Source organism: Diceros bicornis, chromosome 1 (genome assembly GCF_020826845.1).
Source record: "Diceros bicornis minor isolate mBicDic1 chromosome 1, mDicBic1.mat.cur, whole genome shotgun sequence".
Classification (NCBI taxonomy): Eukaryota; Metazoa; Chordata; class Mammalia; order Perissodactyla; family Rhinocerotidae; genus Diceros; species Diceros bicornis.
The window spans coordinates 52,468,957-52,492,602 of record NC_080740.1 but is presented as its reverse complement, the minus strand read 5'-3'; the positions used below and the strand labels follow the sequence as shown (position 1 = coordinate 52,492,602).

The window sequence follows — 23,646 nt, the reverse complement described above, 5'->3', positions numbered from 1 at the left end:
TCAAACCTGATGCCCACCCTGCCACCAGAGTCTGTATCAGCCTGAGGTGGAAGGGCAGGATCTGTTTCATCAGCCACCCCCCAAGATGTGATGCAGGGAGTGGGGGACCCACACCTGGGGAAGGGGAGCTCTGCGGCCCACGGGAGGTCCCGCCTCCTCCAAGGGCCCCTCCCTGATGCCCAGTTGACATTTTCCTTGTAGTCTGACTGGAGCTCAGGCGTGCAGAGAAGATGTAGGTTCCTTCTGTAACCTACCTGACTTCTTCACAAGCCCCACCCACCAGCCATTGGGAGAAAAACGCAACTAAATGTTCAATCCGCTGTAAAGCTTAGTCCCAGCTGATCAGTTTAACAGTCCACGTAAGTAATGCTGTATCTAAGAAAGATGCATCCTGTCTCCGATTCCCACCTGGAGTCCCCAGCTGCTCCCAAGGCTGGTTTCTGAGTGTGGAGGGAAGCACATGGCCGTCCTCTGCCACCTCTGGTTCCCACTGCGAGGACCCCAGTTGCCCTGTTACGGGTGCTCTAGGCTGAGGTCAGCCAGGGCTGTGCTCTTGGTCTGAGCTCCCTCAGCCTGGTGGAGTCCAGAGTCTGGTGTTCCCCCACAGCTCGGCCTTCCGCAGCCCGCACTGGCACTAGGCACCCCTCAAGGTCCACAGCATTCCCTTGGGGCCCTGGTCTGGCAGTCCAGTGCAGTCCTCAGACACAGAGGTACAGAGGCCCTCATAGCCCAGCCAGCGTGTGGCCAGGAACCTCTGGGCCCCTCCACACCATTCCACTTGGGAGCTGAGGGGGCTCTGGCTCTCTGCCATGCACGTGTGATTGCCGCAGGTGGGGAGGGGGCAGGCTGGTGGGGGGAGAGCTTAGCCTCATTCCAGAGCCCCTCCTTTTTTCTCCTCACCTACACACCAACAGGCACACTTTTGACCCTTCTCATCATCTTCCTTATTCCTACAATCCCCTGGGACGAGGAGGGGCCATTCCATACCCCTTCCTACTTCCACAGAGCACAAAGCCTCATGGGCCCCAGTGGCTCATTGATGAGGAAGGGGGACCCCCTCTACCCTCGGGGAGAACTCTGGATTCTGAGTCCTACGGGCCAGCACAGCACAGGGGGAGAAACACACTTTTAGCAAGTTCTCCTTCCCTCTCCCTCTCTCTGCTCCCCATCTCCAAAGCCTGGGTCTTGCTACAGAGGGCTAGTGCCTTCTCTGTCCCACCCTGAGCAATAAGCCTCATGACTCAGAGGGGGAAGGGCAGCAAGCAGACCTGATTTAGGAGGGAACTTGAAATGCATCACTTTAATGTTTGTGGAATGTTATGCCGGTTGGGCCCGCATCAATCACTCGGTGTTATCTTTCCCCGCTCAGCTCCTTCACCAGGAGTCACATTTTTCCTGTGTGTGGTTGTCCCCTCTCCACTGGCCTGTTGGCTCCTTTCCTTCTTTATTTCCATTTTGTCCATTTTACATCCATCCAGCACTGATTAAGCACCTACTGTATATCATGTTCGTCTTCGTGGGCCCAGAGCTGGGCTACTGAGTGTCTGTGGAGGGGGAGGGCTTTGCAGCTCAGGATCTGACCTGCCTGCACCTGCTTTCACCTCACCTGCTCTGCAGTGCATCACACCTGCAGCTATTCTCGCTCCCTGTCCTCCTGCCCCTCCCCCACACACACCGGCAACAGGTGTGAGCACAGATGTGCTGCCTGGTCACAGCTCAGAAGTGTCCTGCTGAGTCACAGGGCTCAGTTCCCAATGCTGTGCCTTGCTCCACACCTGTCAGGGCTCCAGGTCCCAACAGAGTAGTGAGAGTGATGGGGCTCCCAGCATCTTTGCTGGCACCCCCCAAAGAAGCACAGCCCCAGAGCCAGCCTGCCTCCCTCAGTTCTCGCCGCCTCTGGCTGCTTCCCCCGCCTCGCCCCCTGAGTGGTAGATCTGGGGGAAGAGCAGGGAGGAGGCAGGCCCCTCAGTGGGCTGGTGACTCTCCCTCCAAGCCAGATCCCATTTTGGCATTTGAACAGCCCAAGTTTGATTAATTTTTTCATAAATCCTGAGAATTTCAAAAAGCCTGTGATTGCAAGGAAATATTTTAGACCCTTCCTATTTGGCTGAAGAATGATCAGTCTTAATGTCAATTATCAAGTATAAAATGACAAGGATTAGTAATTTGTGCAGCCTGAAGTACGCTTCAAAAAATTAAAGGCTACCGTGCATGGTGGCTGAGCAGAAATCCAAATCCAAGTTCAGAGACTACTCAGACAGAAACAAACCTCCAAAGGTCAGCCAGCTCATTCCCTGGACCTCAGACAATGCAACCTTTAAATTGCCCCCAGATGGATGAGAAGCCTGTCGGCACAGCCAGCAGACCTTGACTGCACTTAGCAAGGCCCAGACTTCAGGAGGCCCAGCCAGACAGTGCAGGGCAGCCGCTGCACGTCTGGCCCCCTGGTCTCTGTGTGACGCCCACGTGGCTCCCGCAGCCCACATTCTCAGCCCGACTCACAAATCCATAGCCTTGATGGTTCCCCTACATTAACTATGGTTCCTGACCTGTTTTGACTCACAGAGCCCTTTGAGCATTTGACATAAGTCATGGCCCCTCTCACGAGAGAAATGTCCATCTGTACATTCAGTCAGCAGGTTGTGAACAATTTTCAGGGAGCCTCGAAGCTGCCTGGGCCCCTGCCCTGCAGTAGATCCCCATGGCTGTTTGCGTTCGAGTGGAGACTCCACCCCAGGCCTGCACCTGACGGCCTTCTTCTTCTTCCCTGCAGAGGTGGTTCAGCTTAGCCTCGCCCCCGAGGAGAGGGTCAGTGTGGCCACGGTGACCGTGGGGCTGAGCACGGTGCTGACCTGCGCTGTCCATGGAGACCTGCGGCCACCCATCGTCTGGAAGCGCAACGGGCTCGCCCTCAACTTCCTGGACTTGGAAGACATCAACGTAAGTCACCTGGCTCTGACTCTGAGCTCAAAGGTACCCCCAGGGAAGTAAACTGTGCAAGACACCATGTGGCAGTGGCAGGGCCAGAGGGTTTTTAGTTCAACATCCCACGTTTGGTGCCTTTCAAGCCTGATGGCTGGAGGTATCAGAAAATCCAAGCCCCACCACGTGCAGAGAAGAGGATGGGTGGTGGCTGTAAGCCTGCCAGCCAGGCTCAGAATAAGAGAAGGGTGCACTGACCAGGGAGGCGTGGTGGGCAGGGCAGGAGGGCTCTGCACAGGCCGCAGCAGCAAAGGCCCAGAGGTGGGCGTGGGAACGGGATGTAAGAGGAGCAGGCTGTGTGACGGAGGGACCACAGGCCAACAGACAACATGGCCGAGCAGGAGGCTTCCGAGCAGGGAGAGCATCTTGGGGGAGACTCAGGGAAAACTCTGGGCCCTGCAGCTGGGTAGGATATAGACAGCTGGACGAGGGGGAATGGGTATTCTCTGTGGAGGGCAGAGGTAAGCTTCCAGGCTGGGTTGGCTGGAGGGCAGGGGCCAGTTGAGGAGGTGTAAGGAAGGGAGATAGGGCCAGAGGGGCCTGCCCTCCTTGTTTGCTGGGAGAGGGAATGTAGATTTGATGAGCTGGGTGGAAGAGAGCCGAGCTCACACAGCCTAACATGGCCAACAGGGGTGCTTCTGTACTCTGAGGCCCTGGCAATCTGGGCTGGGGTCCCAGTGTCACCCCACACCGGCTTTGAGACTTTCAGCAATTTCTTAAGCCACTGATCCTCAATGAATTAATCTATTAGAATAGCAGCATTAGAGGTACCTCCTTTCTATTGGACTTGGAGAATAAATGGAATAATTCAAGTGTATTTTGTTGGCCAGGGTTTGGCACAAGGGGTGAAGTGGCTTCTCAGAAGTTCATGTGAGAAGACAGTGACGTCACCCACGTGGTGCGCTGCCAGGACAGCAGACAGGTCTTGAGCTACAGTAACAGGAATATAAGTTTCAGGCAAAGGAGGGGCATGGCCCTGGTCTCCTTGGCTCAGGACAGGCCAGCTGGCCGCAAATGGGATGCTGGGCCCAGAGAAGGAAGACCTGTAGGATGAGTGGTCCGTGCCCGCTGACATCTCTAAGGTGGTGAGAGAAGCCCTGGGGCAGCAGGAGCGGGCCTGGCCTGTGTGACCCCATGAGTTGGACCAGCACAAAGAGCCAGAGTCCACCTCAAAAAGAGACCAATTTGGGCTGCTTGGGCGGAACACCATTTCAGCCATCAGACCTGCCCCACAATGGAGTGAGCCATCACAGAAGGCAGTATGCTCCCCCTCCCTAGATACATGCAAGCTCAAGGAGAGCCATGGTCAGGAATACAGGGCAGCTAAACCCCATGACCTGGAAGATCGTTTCCAACTCTGAGACTGCTTTATGGGGAGAGAGCCCAGTGTGAAATTCTGCAGGAACCACCAAAGTTGGGACTCTGCTACTTTCTAGGCCCTTTGGCTGCACTGTGGAGATCTTGAGGGAAGCAGATGGGAAGAAGAGGCCACTCTGGAGGCTCCACCCTGGGCAGAGCTGGGCAAGAGTGTCCTTCCCCGACCGTTCTCCCACCGGGCAGGATTGTTTACTCGTGATTTCCGCACTGTGGTGAGCATAGGCTGTATCCCACCCACCTCTGAATGTCAGCACCAGCACAACCCTGGGGGGTACTTGATGGGCAGATGCTGGGTGGGCAGAATCCTTTGTCTTCTGAGCCTAAGACGCCCAGGGCTTGTCTGGGATCTCAGCAAGGAAAGGCAGTGTCCTGTTTATAAAGACGAGGGTACATGTGTGTGTGTTAGGGTGTATAGGCTTGTGTGTGCAAAAGCTCTCAAGGTGGGGTGTCAGCTTTTAACTGTGTTTGGTCAGTGGTGACTGATTCAGAACTAGGACAGGTCCACCTGTATCTGCCTGAACATCCACGTGCGTTACTTGATGCTCTATTTCAAGACATCAGACGGGAAGGCAGAAGCAGAACCCTTCTTAATGCACTTGCCATCAGTTAATTAAATTACTGTGTTTTTCTCCTCCCTCGAACATGCCTCCAGCACCAATTCAATTGCATTTCTACTTTTCACAGCGAGGTTAGCAATTTGGGTTAATTGTGGGTACAACTGGAGATTAATGGCCTTTTGTTCCCTCCCAGGAAACACTTGCTGCTCATGGTCAAGTCAGCAGCCCACAAACAGGCAGGCCCCTGTGCTTCTCAGAAACCCCCATGTGAGGGTGCAGGGCAATGCCAGCCCCACAGGGATCCTCACCTGATGCATGCAAGCACACACAAAACACACACCACACACACACACACACACACACACACACACACGTGCACAAGCACCTCCCCCTGCCTCAAGGAGAGGAGGGAGGCAACACAGCCTGCTAGTGAAGGGCACAGGCTCTGGGGTCAAAGGGACCTGGGTTTAAGTCTCAGCTCTGCCACTTACTAGTCGAGTGACCTTGGAAGGGCACTTGACTTCTCTAGGCCTCAGTTTCCTCCTCTGTGGAATGGGGATGAATACTAGTTCCTGCTGCATAAGGTTATAGGAAGGATTAAATGAGAAGATTTAGGTGAAGTTCTTAGCATGTAGTATTCCATGCCAACTGTTATCACTCTGTCATTACTACAATTACTATTATTACTATCATTATTATTATTACTACTGCTGCTGCCAGAAAGCATTCTCAACATGCTGCAGCCTGAGTCCCAACAAGCAGCCCGCAGCAGCCCAGGGAGGCTCCCTGGTCAGGCAGAAACGACCCTGGGGTGCCCCTGCTGCCTGTGGTCAGGGAGGGGCAGCACCATCCGTGTTAGCCTTGATTCATCCAGGGGGAGAGATGCTGGCCAGAGACTTCCAGCAAGCCCAGAGCAGCCTTGGGTAAGCTGTTTAACTGCTCTGAGCCTGAGGGGAGATGGGAGTGACAATGTCCTCTTTGCATGGGCATTTTCAGGCTGAATGTGTGTGTGAAGCGTCTAGCCCGGTGCCCGGCACGCAGCAGGTGTACATAAATGGCAGCCCCACCCTGGGGACAGTGAGGAGAGCAGCCCTAGGAGGAGATCAGGCTGGAGAGGGGTAAAGCCAGGTCATCAGGATTCACGGGGCATTTTTGAAGCAAGAATTGGTCAAAGGAGGACAGTCCAGGAGGGCAACCCTGACGGAGCAAAGATCAGGGATTGATGGGTTCCTAAAGTCCCTGAGTCCGTGGCATCTCTGCGCCCACCCCAACCCACCACAATCAGAGATGAAATACAATCGCCGGCTGTAATTAGCAACTGGCACGGCAGCACTGCACAGACAGGGGAAGCTGATCAGCCTACAAAACCCGAGGCGGGGAGATCTGAGAGCACGGAGAGACGCGGGCCTCCTTCCCTTGTCATTTGTATGAGACATCTTGATTGGCAACAAAATATTAATCACCTTTTCACTGCTCTCTTAATGAGACGCTTTCATGGGCAACAAAATATTAATTTGTCTTATCTGTTAAGAATTCTGTTAATGAATTCAGTCACAGAGCTATTACAGAATGCCATCCTACTGACACATGTAATTAAACTTTTCTGACTTGCAAACATCAAGGATACCTCGAGCATCAGAGTAATATTTGATCAGAAAGTAAATGTACCCCTCTAGCCTGGAGCCAAGTGAGGAGGAGCCACTTGGATTCCCCAGTGAGCCGTGTCGCTGTCGGGAGCGTTCATGAGTCACCTGATACGTGCAGTGCCGTCCAGATGATTCTCCAGATGTGGGAATCACCATCTGGATTCACTTACTAAGGGCTGGCAACTCGCAAGCACTGTGCTGGGGCATAGAGCAAAGACACTCTCCCCAGCCTCGAGGGGGTAATGTATCCACAAACGCAGAATTACAGCACCGTGCGCCAGGTTCTATATTAGGAGGAGGTAGCCATTTCTGGGGGCTGGAGGAAGGAGAGGTTCAGGGGACAGGGATAAGCAAGAGAGAGAGGAGTCTGAGTGACAGGTTGGGGCCAGAACATGACGGGCCTTGAATGTTAACATAAAGGACCTTGTCTGTTCCCTGTGCACAGTGGGAACCAGAGATTTTTAATCAGGGCGTGACATGATCAGATGTGTGTCCTGCAGGAGTCCTGAGCCCCTTCCAGCCGGATTAAGCATGCACCCAAGGAGGACCCAACATAAGTAGGACCCACAAACAAGGGAGAGCCCAGCTGATGCTCTTGGGGTCTCCCTCCTTTCTAACTTCCCCAACAGGTCAGCGACCCAGCCTGCCCAGGGCTCCTGCCCAAGTTTCCCTCCACTTCTTAAGGCTGCGAGAAGCTCAGCATGGACCTGGTGCACCTCCTGAGGATGCCGGAGCTACCCATTTGCAGGAGGCCTCAGCTTCAGCCCAGCCCAGTGCATGAGGGGCCCTGCCTCAGCCACACGTGGGAAAACAACCCTCCCCCAGCCCCTTGAGCAGAGAGCAGCACCAGGGACTAAGAGTGCAGAAACCCCAAAAATGGGCGCTCCCCAGCGGAGGCAGCAGCCAGCCCAGAGTTTGCTGCCGCGCCTCTCAGCAGTGGGTCTCTGCATTATGATGCTTCCTTCTGTTATTTGATGAGAAATCAATAGTTTCCACTCACTCGCACACATTCTCCAGAGCTGACAAAGGGCAGCCCGCAATTTGTTTACTTCCTGACCAACCCCTGGTTTCTTTACTGAAGCAGTTGTGGGTCTGGGCGTGCTTTAGATCTGGCCCTGTAGCCCCCCACCTCAGGCCTCAAGAGCCACAGCCCACTGCCCCCACCTCAGAAGCTAAGTGGGGCCACGACAGCAGCTCCCTGAGCTCTGCCTGTCCAGGTCTTGGGCCAGGGCTTGAGCTCGAGGCTGCTGTCCAAGAGTGTGCCTGTGCTGGTGCCTGATAGAAGACAAGCCCTCACCCGCAGGCTCCCCATTGTGGGCCTGTGGTCAGCCCCCTGGCTTGTGACCCTGCTCTGCTCAGACAACACAATGCCACATGGGGGAAGGGCACTCCGTCACTCCCAGAGGCCACAACTAGAGCCCATGGGGAAGCTTATCCTCAGGAATAATTCTGTCTTCAGAGGCGGTGACATGCCTGTCACTGCAGGTACCCAAGCAGAAGGGAACCCACAGGGTTAACCTTTGAGGACTGTCCCAGCCCTGAGGTCATACAGTCCAGTGATAAGGAAGGCATTTGGGAGGCAGGCACCTGTGGGACATGGGAGTCCTGCATAGAAGCCAGGTACACCCCTGATCCCACCCAAGCACCTCGCGTTTTCACCTGGACTGCAGGGCCTCAACCTTCTCCGATGAGCTGCCCCTACAGCCCCTTCTCCTGAGACCTCAGAGCCAGGCTTTGGGGGGCCCATCTCAAAGGCAGATCCACAGGCTCCTCCCCCTACTCTGATCTCCATACCAGGAGGAGGGAGAGGCTGCCTCACTTTCTGCAGAAACTGAACATGCAAACCCATTCCGTGCCTCAGCCCTCCGCCCAGACCACGCTGCAGCCACTCAGGGTGAAGTGAGGTGACTGTCCCCAAACCCAGTCTGCATGTCCTGCCTCAACAATGTCACTCGCCCTCCCCTGATAACTGTCTTCCTCACTGTCCCTTATGATCCTCAGGGACAGGGGACCTGCCCATGAAGGGAGCAGAAGCAGGGAGAGGACATCCCCAAAGTCATAGAAAACAGCTGACCTGCTGAATCCTTGCTAGCGCTGATGCTGGTGTTTCTACCATTAGTACTAAGCTGCTCCCATGTCGGAGGACCAGGTTCCATGCTGGTCCGTTCACAAGCATCATCTCATTTAATCCCCGCCACAACTCCGTGAGGCAAGTGAGGTTAAGTAACTCAGAGGGTCCAGGAACTTACCAGGGCCTGCAGCCAGCCTTGCTCTGGGGACACAGCACCCAGCACCCAGCATTGTACAGCATTATACCTCACTCTGGGCCATCTGGGCCTGCCTCTTGCTCCAGCAGTAACGGCTGTGGTGTCCGGGCCCCAGACGCATGTGTCCCCTCGGGAAGCAAGCCCATGTGCGTGGTGCTCTGGTTCTCAGCAGCCACTGGCCTGTGCCCCAGCAAGGGAGGGGAGCAGAAGGCTCTGAGACCAGCACATGGAGTTGTTTGGCCAGAATATGTCAGGGAGAGGGAACATTTTTCTATTGTATTCTGCTTTGGGAAAAAAGGGGGGGGCCAGTTTGTAACGAACCCAGTATATTTCAAATTACTTGAAAAAGCCACTCTTTTTTGTTAGTTTTTTTCTTTCACCAAATCTCGCTATTTGGGGCTTTCAAATGTCGGCAGGCGCAGTACAGTGATAAAAGCAGAAAAACAAAACCATTAGAAGAAAGTATTTGTGGCAGTGTTTGAAGGATGTGTTAAAAGGTTCACTTTTTCCCCATGCCTAAATGGTGTGAAACCAGGAACAAATAACTCTAATGAAGCATATGCTCTCAGCCAGCTCTTCTTTGGAAGTGAGATATTAAAAAGACCAAAAGAGAATGATTTAGGAGCTCATGACTCATTTAATTTTTATTGTCTTTATATGAACCAGTCATGAATCCATTGTAAAAAGATGAGAGGCGTTTGATTAGCACGGAGAGCTGTTTGCAACACGATCAACAGTGGTTGTAGGTTCTGCATTAAAATAATCTCATTAAATGCTTGGGTACATTTTGTTTAAAAATCTTGGAAAACACTATTCTTGAAGCACTCAAAGGCTTTGGCCAATTCTCTCCAGTTTGTGTTGAAAACCCTGGTTGCAGATGAACATCCAGTTCCTTTAAGCTTTGGATGAATTGAACACGAGGAGTGTTGGCCAGAGCTCTCCACGAGATGGGCGGGCCCATGATACAGCAGCCTGTGGAACTCGAGGTGGGGGACTCTGCCCTCCAAGGACTTCCATTGGCCTTTGCTTTCTCAGTGGCTTTCTCAGGGTCACCTCTCTTCCCTCATAGTACTGGCTTCAAGGCTTCCCTTGTGCTCGGTGACCATTTCTAGCCCTAACTCAAAGGTACAGAGTCCCATGGCAAGTTTGTGATCCAGCTTCCATACTCTTGAATGCAGAACCCCAAGACATACCTGAGCACCTGCCCTGCCAAGGCTTCCCTCCCCAGCCCCACGCAGGGGAGCTCACATTCGGGCTATTTTCAGGTTTTATCTACTGCAGACAATACTGCAGGGAACACTCTTATACATACCTCTTTGCACATTTGCATAAGTAGGTCTGTAAGATAAGTTCTTAGAAGTGGAATGACTACCTCTGAGGGTGGGCATGTTTTTGATTTTGATAGATATTGCCAAATCTCCCCCCAAAAATGTTGCACTGGTTTACACTCCCTCCAGCAGTGTATAAGAGTTTTAAACACCATATCAAGAGAAAATTCCTGATGGTAAGCCTTCTTGGTCCCTGAAATAAGCCATGGAAGGAAATTTAATCAAATTCTCCCTGGAGTGTTTCAGGGACAGCAAGAATACCAGTCAGCTGTCTTGGCTCTAAGCATGGTCCGGGTTAGAGGAGCTGGTACCCTCAGAAAGGCCCTTTCAGCCTGGGGATTCATGATCCAGGCATCCCCAGGGGAGGACTGCAGGTTTCCCAGATGAAGGCTGCAGGTATGAGGCAGTCTGGAACTTCAGTTGACTGCTACAGTGCAGCCTAGTGCCTGAGTCCTTTCCCACCCCAGCTGAGCACACCAGGCTTATTAGATAAGAATCCAAAGCCCCGTTCAGGAGCTCAGGCCTGCAACTCACCAAAGGGCCCATGAGCTCTGCCCACCCACATGATACTCTGGAGTCCTGGCCAGTCAAGATGTGTCTGCCCTCTGGCCTCTGAGGATGGACAAGCCGAGTGCTCAGAACAATGTCTCTGACGTGAGCCCTCTGTTGCAGGTCCCCAGGCACCTGTGTACACTCAGTTACTCAAGTTTGTCCCCAGGTCAGATGCTCAGCAGCCACATGACTGGGTCAGAATCCCCCAGTTTGAGTTTGGGAGCCAACTACAAAGTTAGAGACAGCAGTCCACAGAAGACCGCCCTCACTCTGACATCAATTGCAAGTTTGGGGAGTGTTACGAGAGGTTCGGGGATTCGATCGGAGACGTAAAAGACACTTTCCACTCCAAACAAATGGACTGAAGGTATATTTTATTATATAGAGGATAGTAAAGGCGACAGTCTGCAAACAGATCCAAATAGGTCAAATATTAAGAGGGAAAAAACATCAGCCCGACTGGAAAGGGAAAGCACCCACATCGGCTGAAGAGAAATGACACAAATCAACCAGAAAGAGAAACACCAGGTTGACCGAAAAGAGAACACATCAAATCAATTACTTCATATCAAATCAATTACTTCACATCAAATCAGTTACTCACAACATCCACGCCCCACTGCCGGGAGAGCCCTGTCAATCGACGCGGCTGGGCAAGGATCACACGTCCTGGGCAAGGTGTCCCTTCCACAGGTGGAACTCTCTCTGGGTCTCAGTTTCCAGCAGTTTTTATACCATCAGTAATTTTCAGAGTAAGCAATTACAGAGTTTGCAGAGCAAGCATTTAGTGTTCCCATGCACAAAATGGTTATCAGTGGCGTACGTGCACTGAGCCCCCTGGCTAACGTCCCAGCCCAGTAGTTGTGTACGTGCATTGTTCTCTTTGGTTATCGTCCCAGCCCGGCATAGATGGCCAGTCCATCCCGTGCTACGACGCTCCAAGAGCCTTGAAATGTTACAACCTGCAACTCCCTCCGTGAGAGAAGGGCCAGTTCCCACCACGCAGAAAGCAGCTTTTATATTTCTTTTTGTGCTGGTGGCTGTAGGTCAATGGAGCGGCCAAACATGGCTGCACTCATGTCAAGACAGGGAGTTCTCAAAACTACCTTCAGATTCAATCTTTTGCTAGAAGGACTCATAGGAACTCACTGAGAGCTGTTATGCTCACAGTTACAGTCTATTACTGGGAAATAGTACAGATTAAAATCTGCCAAGGGAAGAAGCTCATGGGGCAGAGTCCAGGAGGATCCAAATGCAGAGCTTCCGTTGTCCTCGCCCCCTAGAGTCACAGACATGTTGCTTTCCCAGCATCAATGTGTAACAACACGCACAGAGTGTTACCAGCCAGGAAGCTCACCCAAGCCTGGTGTCCAGAGCTTTTATAACAGCTCAATCATACACTGCCCATGAGGCTGACCGCTGGTCTCCAGCCCCTAGGGAGGCAGAACTGATACTATGTGGCCCAGAGCCCCCATCATAAATCATGTAGTTAGACCGTCTGGTGGTCAAAGCCCTCAGGCAAATTAAGGCATTCCTATGAGGCAGAAAGTTCCAAGACCTAGAGTTCATCTCCCAGCAGCTGAAGGCAAAGGCCATAGCTCTCTCTGGGTAATGTTAGTTCTTCACTACCCTTCTCAAGCCTCCCCAAGAGCCAGCACACTTGGCTAACACACCTCCATTCATTCAGCAAACACTAATTGAGCACCAATTATGCACCAGGCACCATGCCACACGTTGGAGACAATACAGTGGTGCACAGAGAGATGAGGTGCCTCCCTGTGGGGTTCACAGTCATGGAGGAGACTGACCACATAAACCACAAGTCAACCAGTGACCACATACTGCCTGCATCCTAGGGAAGCCAGGGACCCTCTTCACAGCGCCTTCTCTCATGCCTATGACCCTCTCTCCTGGGCCTGGGAATGGACAGAAAGACAGACCTACTCTGGGTTGCTCACTCTGAACGTGACTGTCCATAGCAGCCTCCCCTGGGGGCTCACTGGCTACTTAGGGATTGCTTCAAGTAGCAGGGACTTCTTTTTTAAGAGGACTCTGAGCAAGAGGACTAGTTCTGCAGATCCTTGCAGAGTGCTAAATCTGTCCTCTGAGGGTCTAGAAGGAAGTGACCAGCATGGGAACCCGAGTGTGGGTCAGGGTGGTCAGCTGTAGAGACCCAGTGAGTTGGAAGGTGTGTGTGCACATGCGTGCTCATATTTACTGTGTGTGTCCACGTGGATATTTGTGTGTGCTCACCAGCGATGCATCTGGTCCTTGCTCGGTCCAGATAATGGGCACGTGTGCTTGAGTGAATGCTGGCATCTCTGAGAACCAGCCATAACCACGGCGCTGCATATCGCTAAGTGTTTGGGTCCACTGTGTTCAAATGCTCGTGCAGGTGGGATGCTAGGGTTAGTGAAATTCTAGGGGCCAGAACTGAACCAGCGTGGAGGCAAAGACCCCCTCCTTCATTCCTTTCTCTCCAAAGAGAGCTGAGGGGATCCTGAGAAGGGCAGAGTTGAAAAAGCTCTGAATAAATGTTTCTAAACTGAGTCTTAACTTGTAACATTGACAGTGTCATTAACCCGAACTCTGAAATCACTCTGGAGTCCTTGTGTTTAACGTTTAGTCACTAAATATTCAGCATTGATGGCTCATTTTCATGTTACTTAGACCCGACTCACATGTATCACTATGACACCATCTCCATCTCGCCTCTGCTTAAATATTGTTTAATACTTAAATCTCATTTAATTACTTTCTTTACTAAGGGCAGATACTTAGGAAATAGCTTTTTAAAAGGCAAAAACCGTGTCTTTAAGTAAAATTGTCTCTTTCCCAAAGAATGGTCTAATCTGGCATCTGTTTATTTCTGGAAGGAACCTTGATTTTGCTAATACATTTCTATGCATTAGAGAAAAAAAAGCCATCCATAAAAAGACAATTACAGAGATGCAATCAAGCATTGATAGCGGTATTCAGACACATCCCAAAGAACATTCGAGAGAAGAAGGATTGCAAGTTTAGTTTTATGTAGCTTCTCTTAAATCAATTTTTAAAGTAATTTTCTCACATCCAATGAGGTAAATTTGATTTCTGTAGTCAGTATTCATGTTCCAGAAAACAATATGCACCTTGTTCTATAATTATATGATGCCTATTGTTTTAGCCCAGAGACTTTATTTTATTCATTGCAGAGTCAGGTTCTCCCTAGAGTCTACGTCACAGGCTGGTAATGAGTTAGGTGCTCACAGAAGCCCCATTAGGCATCCAGCAGCCCCTCGTGTCCTTGAAGAGCTGACGCACACCCCTCAGCACTTGAGCGATCACCCAAGAGTTATGCCTTTGTCCCGGGAGCAGTGAGGAAAAGCAGTCGGAGAGGTTAGATGACTTTGTTAGGGGTTCACCCAAAGTCACCCGTCAGGTCTGGGATTACATGCGTGGGCCCTTCCACCTCTGCCTGCTGCTCTGAGTTGAGCCTTCTCTTTGGTCAATCCAGTGTGCCCTGGCCTGAGGAATGCAGCCTGGAGAAGGAGACAGGGAGGGGAAGCAGGGACGAGACTTGAGACCAGTTCCTTGGCTTCCCGCCAGCCACCTGGTTTTGACTCGATGTGACTGGCAACATTTGGGTGGATGGGAAGGCAGGAGGTGGAGCCTCAGCTGTCAAGCTCAGCGAACCAGAACCAGAACACAGTCTCTGCAGAAAGCCCAGCTCAGCACCTTGTACAGTCCACTCAGTGAATATCTACTGAGGGCCCACTGCGTGCTAGGCCCTGAGGTAGTCACAGGGTACACAGCAGTGAGCACCGTGCACAAGACTCCCTGCCCTTCCCCGTGGAGCTCACATTCTCCTGGGGGGAGACAGACAGCAAGCAATATGCTAAATGGTAGTAGGTGCAATGAAGAGAAATAAGTAGGAAGGGACATGGGGGGTTGGGCCGACACATAACATTTGAGCAGACTTGAAGGAGGGGGACCAAGCCAGACTGATAGCCTTTGGGAAGGAAGGGGCAGCAAGTCGAAAATCCCTAGGGGGCAGGATGCCTGGCATGTTAGAACGACAGCAAGGGGCCACAGTACTGGAGTGCAATGAGCAAGGGAGAATGGAAGGCGATGGGGTGGGAGAGGGGACGGGTGGATCACCCCCCAAACCCTCTAGGGCTGGGACTCTGAGTGAGGACAGATGTGCTCTGGCCACTGTGTGGAGGGCAGACTGCAGAGGAGCAGAGGTGGAGGTCCCTGCCAGCCCCCAGACAAGAAGATGGTGCTTTGGCCCACGGTAGTAGCAGTGGAGGGGATAAGAGAGGATCAGACTCTGAATACACTGTGAGGGAGAGCTCTACTTTCTCACTCCATGAGGACTGGGCTTTTGTTTGGTTTTGTGGTTTTCAGGGGTTTTTTTCTGAGGATTAAACAAGGCATTGTATGTCTGGTTTCCCGGCACACAGTTAGCTCTTGAAGACTGTGCACTGGTGTTGTTACCAGGGCATCACTCTGCAGTTGGTCTGTGGGAACCCCAGCCTTGAGGCACTTAGCCTGAGGGAGGCTGTGGTCCCTGTGACCACACAACCCCATCGAGGTGGCAACAAGAGCAGAGGGTGCCAGAACCCGAGACTGGCTTCAAGGTGCCTCCCGTGAGGAAGGGCGGTGTGCATGAAGGCTCAGGAAGGTAGAGTGGAGGGGAAATCAACGCCAGAGGGCCCCCAGCACCGGCCTCCCTGCTAGGAGCTCTGGTGTTACTCTTTGGGATGGAGTCTGTCCTGGAACCAACCAAGTGAGGTGTTGAGGGGCTCTCAAGGTGGGGGTGCACCCAGCTTCCCAGCCCTCTTTCAAGATCCCATTCTGCCACTGAGACTCCAAGCAAAATATATTTTCCTCCAGACTTAGGTTTTGACACAGAAAACAGCTTAGACTAGAAATGTGTCAGCCCCAGCATTGAGTAACCATTACCTTTTCATAAGCAACTCAGGTATGAACCCTTTATGACTCTATGACCTGGGACAAATCAGCTATCTGGTGTTTTATTTTTATTATTGAAGCTTCCACAGAGTGATAGGAATGGGGCTTTGTTAAGCAGAGCAATGTTGCAGAGAAAACGCACGGAGTCCCCGCAGCTCCCTTCATAATTTTACTCCACTGGGAGTGCACTGTTGGATATTTTTTCCCTGAAACTGAAAGCAGGCTGCAAGCATCCGCATTCCACCTTCCAGGTGGTGCCCTAACCCAAGCCTGACTCTGGGCCTGCACCCCCTCATTGGGTTAATTAGCCAGAAAGCATCTTTAAAGGACTCAAAATGGTTGTGGCCAAGCCCTCCGGAATGTGAGCAAGACGGAGGGTCAGTGTTTCCAAGAGCTGGAGCGACAAGGATCAGGAGCTGCCCTGTACTGCCTTTGGACAACCCTTGTACTGACTGGTGGCCTTCCTTCCCTCCTGCCACTAGATTGCTTCTGTGGGAAAGGGAAGTTCGGAAAGGGCGGGGGAATGGCAGGAGGGATGGTTTGGTGTTGTCTCCAGTGGGTCAAGAGCAGTTTTGCATCTTCTGTTAATAATAACAAGAAAAGTAGCATCCCCCATACATGTCACGCTTCCCACACTGGAAAATATTCAAGGGCATTGTCTTGCCAGATCTCCCCAAGATCTGTAAAGCAGACAGGGCATATAGATTGTCCACAACTTAGAGGCAGAGAAACCAGTGCCCAGAGGGATGAGGGGACGTTTGGTCAGCAACAAAGTTCAGGCTAAAACCTGAGTCTCCTGAGTCCCAGCGCCCCATCACTCCTCGCGGCCGGCACCGCACAGCCCGTTTCTCCCTAGTGAGCCAGGCCGTCCTCTGTCCCGTCAGCTCCGAGCACCACACCTCGGATATCATTGCTAGCTAAGGTCAAACCTAATGAGGGGTCTCCCTGAAGCACTGGGTAATTCCATTCCCCAGTACGTCTGCAGCGGGCGCCTGGATGGGGCCAGCATTGTGCCCGTTCTGCTGGAGAGACCACAGAACAGTCTTGACACAAAAGGCCCGGGGTGGTGTGGGGGGGGGGTTGTACCCAAGCGCTCACTAGGGACTCTGACCAGTCAAACACTGCTCCTGCCCATCATTCCTCTAGCACTGGCCCCATAGGATCCCACACTGTGAGGCTGCAGAGGTCGTGGGACAAGGCTGACTGAGCCGTTTCTCACAGAACCCCTGGCATCAGCCCCTCTTGGCCCTCTTTTATGTCCCTGCCCTTGTCTTTTGTTTGCCCATTTTCCCCAGAATTTCCGTTCCCTTCTCTGGGGTTATCCAGACCTCTGCAAGCTGCCTGAAATTATTTTGGGATAGAGGTGGGATCTAAATCAGTGGTAGGCAAACTACAGCCCTTGGGCCAAATCCGCCCACTACCTATTATTTTTAATAAAATGTCATTGTAACATAGTGATACTCATTAACTTATGTCTTGTTATGGCTTTTTTCACAAAGCCAAAAATATTTGCTATCTGGCCCTTTAAGAAAAGTTTGACTCTAGGGGCTGGCCCAGTGGCATATCGTATGGGTTAAGTGCGCATGCTTCGCCGCAGTGGCTGTGGTTTGCTGGTTCGGATCCCGGGCGCGCCCCGACACACCACTTGTCAAGCCATGCTGTGGTGGCGTCCCATATAAAGTAGAGGAAGATGGGCACGGATGTTAGCCCAGGGCCAATCTTCCTCAGCAAGAAAAAATTGGCGACAGATGTTAGCTCAGGGCTAATCTTTCTCACCAAAAAAAAAGAAAAGTTTGACTCTAAAGGAGGGCGGCCCTCCAGAGCTTCTCCACAGGTGGACCAGAGCCCAGGAAACGAGCCAAGCAGGGGCAAGATTAACAGGAGGGGAAGGTGAGCCCAGTTGTAGAAATTGAGAGGGAGTATACTGGGGAAGGTGTTCAAGCCGGTCCTCCCAGAGAAGGTGAACGTGGCCCTAACTGGATGTACAGGGTCCAGGCAAGCAACATGGAAGACAGATGGAGTTCCTGCTGCCCAGGCCAGCGCAGCCCTGCAGGCAGCTCTGGCTGAGCAAGGGGGCAGGCAGAACGGAAATCTCTCCCAGTTGCAGGGTTTCTGTTTAAACTGGGAGACTGGCTATCCTTCCCAGCATGCTCGAGAGAGATGCCAATCTCCTTGTCTTCCTTGCCCTGTGCAGGACTTCGGAGAGGATGACTCCCTCTACATCACCAAGGTGACCACCATCCACATGGGCAATTACACCTGCCACGCCTCCGGCCATGAAGAGCTGTTCCAGACCCACGTCCTGCAGGTGAATGGTTAGTAAATGGCTCCGTGCATGTCATCCCCTCAAAGTGTTCCCAAAATGCTGCTCAGAACAACCCTCCCAACCCCACCCCCGTATTCTGTCTTCTTAAAGAAATATCTGGCCCCATCTCTCTCGTAAGTAAAGGGGAACGGAGGGGAAAGGGCAAAGCCTGCCCACTAATTTCTCTGTCCGGCTTCACCCAAAGCCTCCTCTGATGACATGAATCCTGGTGCGAGGGAAGTGAGTCATTTGGACAAGTCACGCTCCGCAGCTGAAGCTCCAGCAGGCCCCTGTAGAACGTGGAGTATGCCCTAGAGGTGTCACGGCGATGGAAAGCTGCCGTGGTCTTGGATCCAGTGAGAAGCAGACACTGTCTAAAACACTCCACTGCTCTTCCAGGTGGTGTGGACCTGTATAGCTTGTCCAGTTGGGAGGCATTGCTTCCTCAAACAGGCGCTGGTTCCCTTCTTCCTCCCCAAGAGGCTCCACGAGCCTCAGCTTGGGCCAAGCCAAGACAGAACCTGAGCAGGTGTGGGAGGTTTTCTTTGCTTCTCACAGGCCCCTCTGTTGCCAGGACTCCTAGAAACTGGGAAGAATTAACCCTCTTGATGAGAACAGCAACAATAACAATAGCCAGTATTTTCCCAGTGCTTACTGTGGCCAGTCCCTGTGCTAATACGTCACGTGGACTCTCCCTGTCAATATATTTTAACCCACTTTAGGGATGTGTCTCTAGGTAAGGTCACTTGCCTGGGGTCACACCATCAGTAGGTGGTGTCATTCTAGACCCAGGGCTTGTCCTCTGACCTCTGTGTCACACTGCTGGCTGTCCCAACCTGTCCACTCCAGCCATCAGAACAAACAAGCCGTCACAGTGCCATGGCAGATCATCGCCCCGGGGAAATTACGCTCGTCCATCCAAGCCCCACTGGGCATCACTGAGCAGGCCTGAGTAGGGTGTTCGTGCATCAGGAAATAGTGTAGAAGCTCCAAGTCAGCCCCAGACCCTTTGTGCCAGCGGGTGTTCAGGGCTTCTGCTCTGAGATAAAGTGAGCAAGGTGTCAAGAATATTTGCATCATGAAGTTCAATTTCGCTTACTTCTGGGATTCAGGTGACAAGCCATTTATGGACAACTGAGTGAGCTCAGCTTGCCTCTGCATTTACCCTATAGGATGTTTTAGGGATTTTTATATTCATACGTGCCCAAGCCGTATATTAGTAGTATTTCCCTTGAGCTGGGATGAACTTTATCCTTTGGGGTTTCATGGCTGTGCTTGTTGGCTTGATTCCAGGCCTAGAATGAAGTCTCTGGATTTCACCAGAAATAATCAGGGGTTCCTAGTTATAACACCCCCTGGGTGAGTGAACCCTGGCTGGGATTCAGAGGCTGGTCTAATGTGCAGCTAGTGTCTGGCCTCTGCCCAAGCAGGGGCCGCTCCAGGGGCAGAGTATGTGCTATGCAGTGTGAAGAGGGCTTTACCATCTACAACTGGCACGTGGTGGCCAGCATCATACAACGTTGTGAATGTTTGGTTGCAAAACAACTCCACATGGTTTGCTTTGGGTCCCTGGGATCCTCAGACAAGCCTGTAAAAGGGAAATCCACCAATATTCCCAGATCCTCAGTCCAGCCCTTCGCATCCTGCCCGCCCAACTTCACAAGAACTGACGGCATAAGGATAGGCCTTGAGCCTTGTTCCCTTTATTTCCTCCAAAGCAAATCTGTGAGGAGGGGAAGGGAGCCACCTGCCTAGGAACCTGAGTAACTCACAGGTGTGCACGTGTACTCACCTCTGGCTTCTAGAGGAGACTCTGTGGTCTTAAATGCCCTAATATAGTAACTGGCAAGTCCCTGGTGCTAAGAGGGCCCTTCTGCCCGGTGTTCCCCCAGAATTCTGAAACTAAGCTCATGATATGGATGAGCCAGTTCCTCACTCCCAGTGCTGAATCCTGGAGCAGGGACCAGGCCCACCACCCTCATGAGGTGCTGCTGGGCTCAAAGTAGAGAACAGGCTCCTCCCCCAAGGTGAGAAGTAGAGAGTGCAGCTGGCAGTGGAGAGTTCTGTTCCAGCCCTCCCCAACCACCCACAACCCCCACTTCTCCGACCCCCTCTCCCACCACCCACCCACCACCCCAGCAATTGCTTAGTCTCAACTGAAGAGACTGCTCTTGGCCCCAGAGGAAGTCTCAACAGGGCAAAACCTTCCCGCTAAGATCCAAAGAGAGGCCACTTGAGATCCATTTTCTAATTGCTGAGAGATTTAAGAGTTCTCTTCTAGCCAAAGTGCTATCAATAGAGTCAGAGGAAGCATGCTGGGACCTCTGTGTTTTGTGGTGGGTTTTCTACCTCATTAAGTCGGTTCACTGTGCTCGGCTCTCACACAGCTGGACTAGGCCATTTGGAGGGCCCAGCTCCATGGGCCCCTGGGGGGGGCTGACTCCCAGGCACTGGGGGTGGCATTTGAGTCCGTTGAACAGCTCCCTTATTGGAGCCCATACTAAAGTAGGCCCAGTGTTGCTTCCCAAAGACACAAGTCCATTGACCGCTGACCTGGAACAAGACACAAGGTATTCAAAGTATTCCAGAAGGTAAGCTTGCTGTGTTGGACTGAGAGGGAAAAAAGTCTTATCTGTGTGGGAAGATGGGAAGATGTTGAAAATCAAATGGTGTGAAAGACACAATCAAGATAGTAACATTTACTGAATACCTACTGCACACCATCCCTGTTTCACAGATGAGGGAACTGGGGCTCAGAGAGATGATTTGCCTAGGACCCCCAGCCCCACAGTTAGTAACTGCAGAACAGATCTCAACTGCAAAGCCTAGACTCTTGACGCCTGCCTTGCCCTCCCTGCTGCTTCCGGTGGGGCACTGTGTTGTTGCTGTTGGAGAATCTAGATGTGGGATACAGATGTGGTCAGGCAGGAGGTCAATGTTGAGCTGCTGTGGGCTGCACACTATAGAGGATGGGACAGGACCCCGGCCTCATTTATCTCTGCCCCAGTGCTGAGCTCAGGCCTGATCAGAAACAGCTGGCCTAGTGAGAATCTGATGAAGGACCCACAGCAGTGAACATAAGCCTTGGCCCCTGCCCTCAGTGGGACTGAGGTTGGTGAACTGCATGGCTTGGTCATCCAGCTCCAGCTCGGGCTCAGCAGATCACTGTGCAGACTCCAGATGCTGCTCGAGCTCCCAGGAGGCAGGCCCAGGAGGGCTGGGTTGCTGTGGAAGGCTCATGGTGGCAGTGGGCATGAGGAGTTTTGCCAGCGTCAGCTTGGTACCAAAAGCTATCAGGCAGGAGGGCCTAGGAGAGCCGAGAAGGCACTGTCAGTGCTCAGGACTGACGGAACGCTGCCTTGCTAAGGAATCTTCTGAGGAAGGAGTGAGAAGGCAGTAACAAATTCATCTGTGGGATTTTTCCTTTTCACCATCCATCCCAAGCATGAGTCAAAAGCATAAGATGGCCCTGAGCAGCTGGGGTGGATCTCCGCGCGGTTGCCCAGCAGTGCCGTTGGAGGTCCAGTTTGGGCCCCTCTTGGCCTGGCAGATGGCCTGTGGCTTACTGGGCTGAGGCAGTGCCCAGGACACACAGACAGGGAGTGATGTTCTGTGTCCGTTCCTCCAGCTAGCTTCTCCTCAGAGGGAAGACAGGAATAGGAGAATGATGAAGGGAGGAGAGGGGGCCCTGGGTGGTTGCCTGCTTCTCTGAGGGTTCAGAAGACTCCAAGTGAACAGCAAATGTGCTGGGGAGTCAATGTGTGGCCTGCGGGCCCAAGAGATAGAGATACCACTCCGGGGAACAGGAGCTGGGCTGGTGTTATTCCACCCCAGGCACAGTGCAGACCCAAGCTGGCAACACCTCCAACAAAGGGTCAAGTCATGAACTCTGAGCCAGACAGACCTGAGTTCAAGTCCTAGTGCTGGTACTTCCCTGACATACAGTCTTAGGCGTTTAAACTCACCTGTACAGTAGGAATAACAATAGTACCTCCTGCCTTATAGGCCTGATGAGATATCGTGTGTGTAAAATGCTTGGAAAATGCCTGGCACGGATATAGTTCAAAGTCCAAGGTGGACAGACTTGGGGGAGATTTTGGTTTGTCTCAGGCCATACTTAACTGTAGTTGGCGGACACAGATGGTCTGAGCTGGTGGCCCCACTGAGAGCCTCCAACCCATTACGCAGATGGGAAAATCAAGACCCAGAGAAACTTGCCAAGCCAGTAATAAAATATAGACTTCTTCTCCCTGGAGCTGCTGCACTCCCTGGCAGGGGCAGGACCGCATACACAGGCTGGGTCACCCTCTTCTGAGGCTTCTCCATCCATGACTGTCTTGACCTGGTTGGCTAAAGGGAACCCTTCCAAGCAACTACTTCTTCTCTCAGATTATTAGTATAACTTCTTCCCCATAGACCAGGCCTCCTAGAGATGAGGCCCAAACACTGACATGATTTATAACTTCATGCAAACCTCCTGCATTGCTTGCACAGGAAGGAGCAAGAACTTCAGACATAAAATGATTAATCCATTAAATTAAAAACACCCTTGACCTCCCCACAGTTCAGACATGTAGCAATTCATTCCTCAAAACACAATAATAATGTCTCGAATCTGTTTATTACTCCAGCTTGATACTTTTGTGAATGTGTCTCTTACTTAGGACATATTTATGCTGCCTTTCACCCTGGAAATGATCGATGATTCCCAAAGAAAGTGGGCCTCTGTGTTAGGTATTCAAATGTTTTCACTGGATGGTTTTGCAAATGTAAAAGAAAATGAATGTGTTTACCCAGGATATATTGATTTCAAAGGATTTTTAGTGTGAATTAACACAAGAGAAGAGGGGAGATCAGGGCCCAAGAAAAACATTCGGATCTTTGCCTTGTTGCTGCAGAAAGCTGTGCCTCCACTGGGAAGGGACGGATGCTTTCTCAGTCTCTTGAAAATGAACATGCAGAACTTCTTCTGACAACCCATCCAAGCTGGGGTCAAGGGCAGCGGGGTATTTGATGCCTCCCTGCTCAGGGTTCTCAGGCCCTCCCTGTCCTGGCAGGATCCAGAGCTCTGGCTTCAATAGGAGCCACAGCTTCTGCCTGAAGTGAATAGGTGCTCGCTCAGAGCCTGGGGCCTGTTCCATGCCCGCTGCAGGCTCAGCAGATGCCTCATCACTCATGAAGAGGACAGGCTGGTCTTGGAGGCAGTGGGTGAGCTCCCACCCAACTGATGGGGTGATTTTTTTTAACATCTTTGTGCCAGTTTTACCTTAGCAAGTGGTCAGGTCACGCAAGATGGGCTTCTCTCTGGAGTGCCTTAGTGCCCGGGGTTGCCTTTTATGTCACAAGCCCCCTTTGTGCAGGCCATCGAGCTGGGAAGACCCAGGGGCTGCCTGGTCCCACTCTAGCCCAGGGGGTCCAGGACTGTCGGAAGAGCCATTGCTGCTGGCCTGTCTGTGCTACATCAGAATCCTCCTCCCGAATCCCTCAGGGAAAATAGGAGGGGAGGCCTGAGCCACTGGTTCACAGAGGGGCAACAGCAGCTTCCTGTCCCCGTGAGCCCACAGTTCGTGCTTACAGACACATACGTGCATGCATGTGTACCGTGCTCTGGGTCCCTCCCACCTCCCAGCCTCCTCTCATCACCCCACCCCTCCCCCATGCTCCAGCCCTGTGAAC

At 52.2% G+C, this 23,646-nt stretch overlaps 1 protein-coding gene across 1 annotated transcript in view; it reads left to right on the top strand.

The window, feature by feature from the left end:
- Positions 1 to 23,646, top strand: part of FSTL4 (follistatin like 4) — a 396,568-nt gene that overhangs the window by 345,209 nt on the left and 27,713 nt on the right. Inside the window, exons 7-8 of the mRNA XM_058540354.1 lie at positions 2,774 to 2,940; positions 17,860 to 17,980. Of these exons, the coding sequence (XP_058396337.1) occupies positions 2,774 to 2,940; positions 17,860 to 17,980 (288 nt within the window). The remainder of the gene's footprint in view (positions 1 to 2,773; positions 2,941 to 17,859; positions 17,981 to 23,646) is intronic.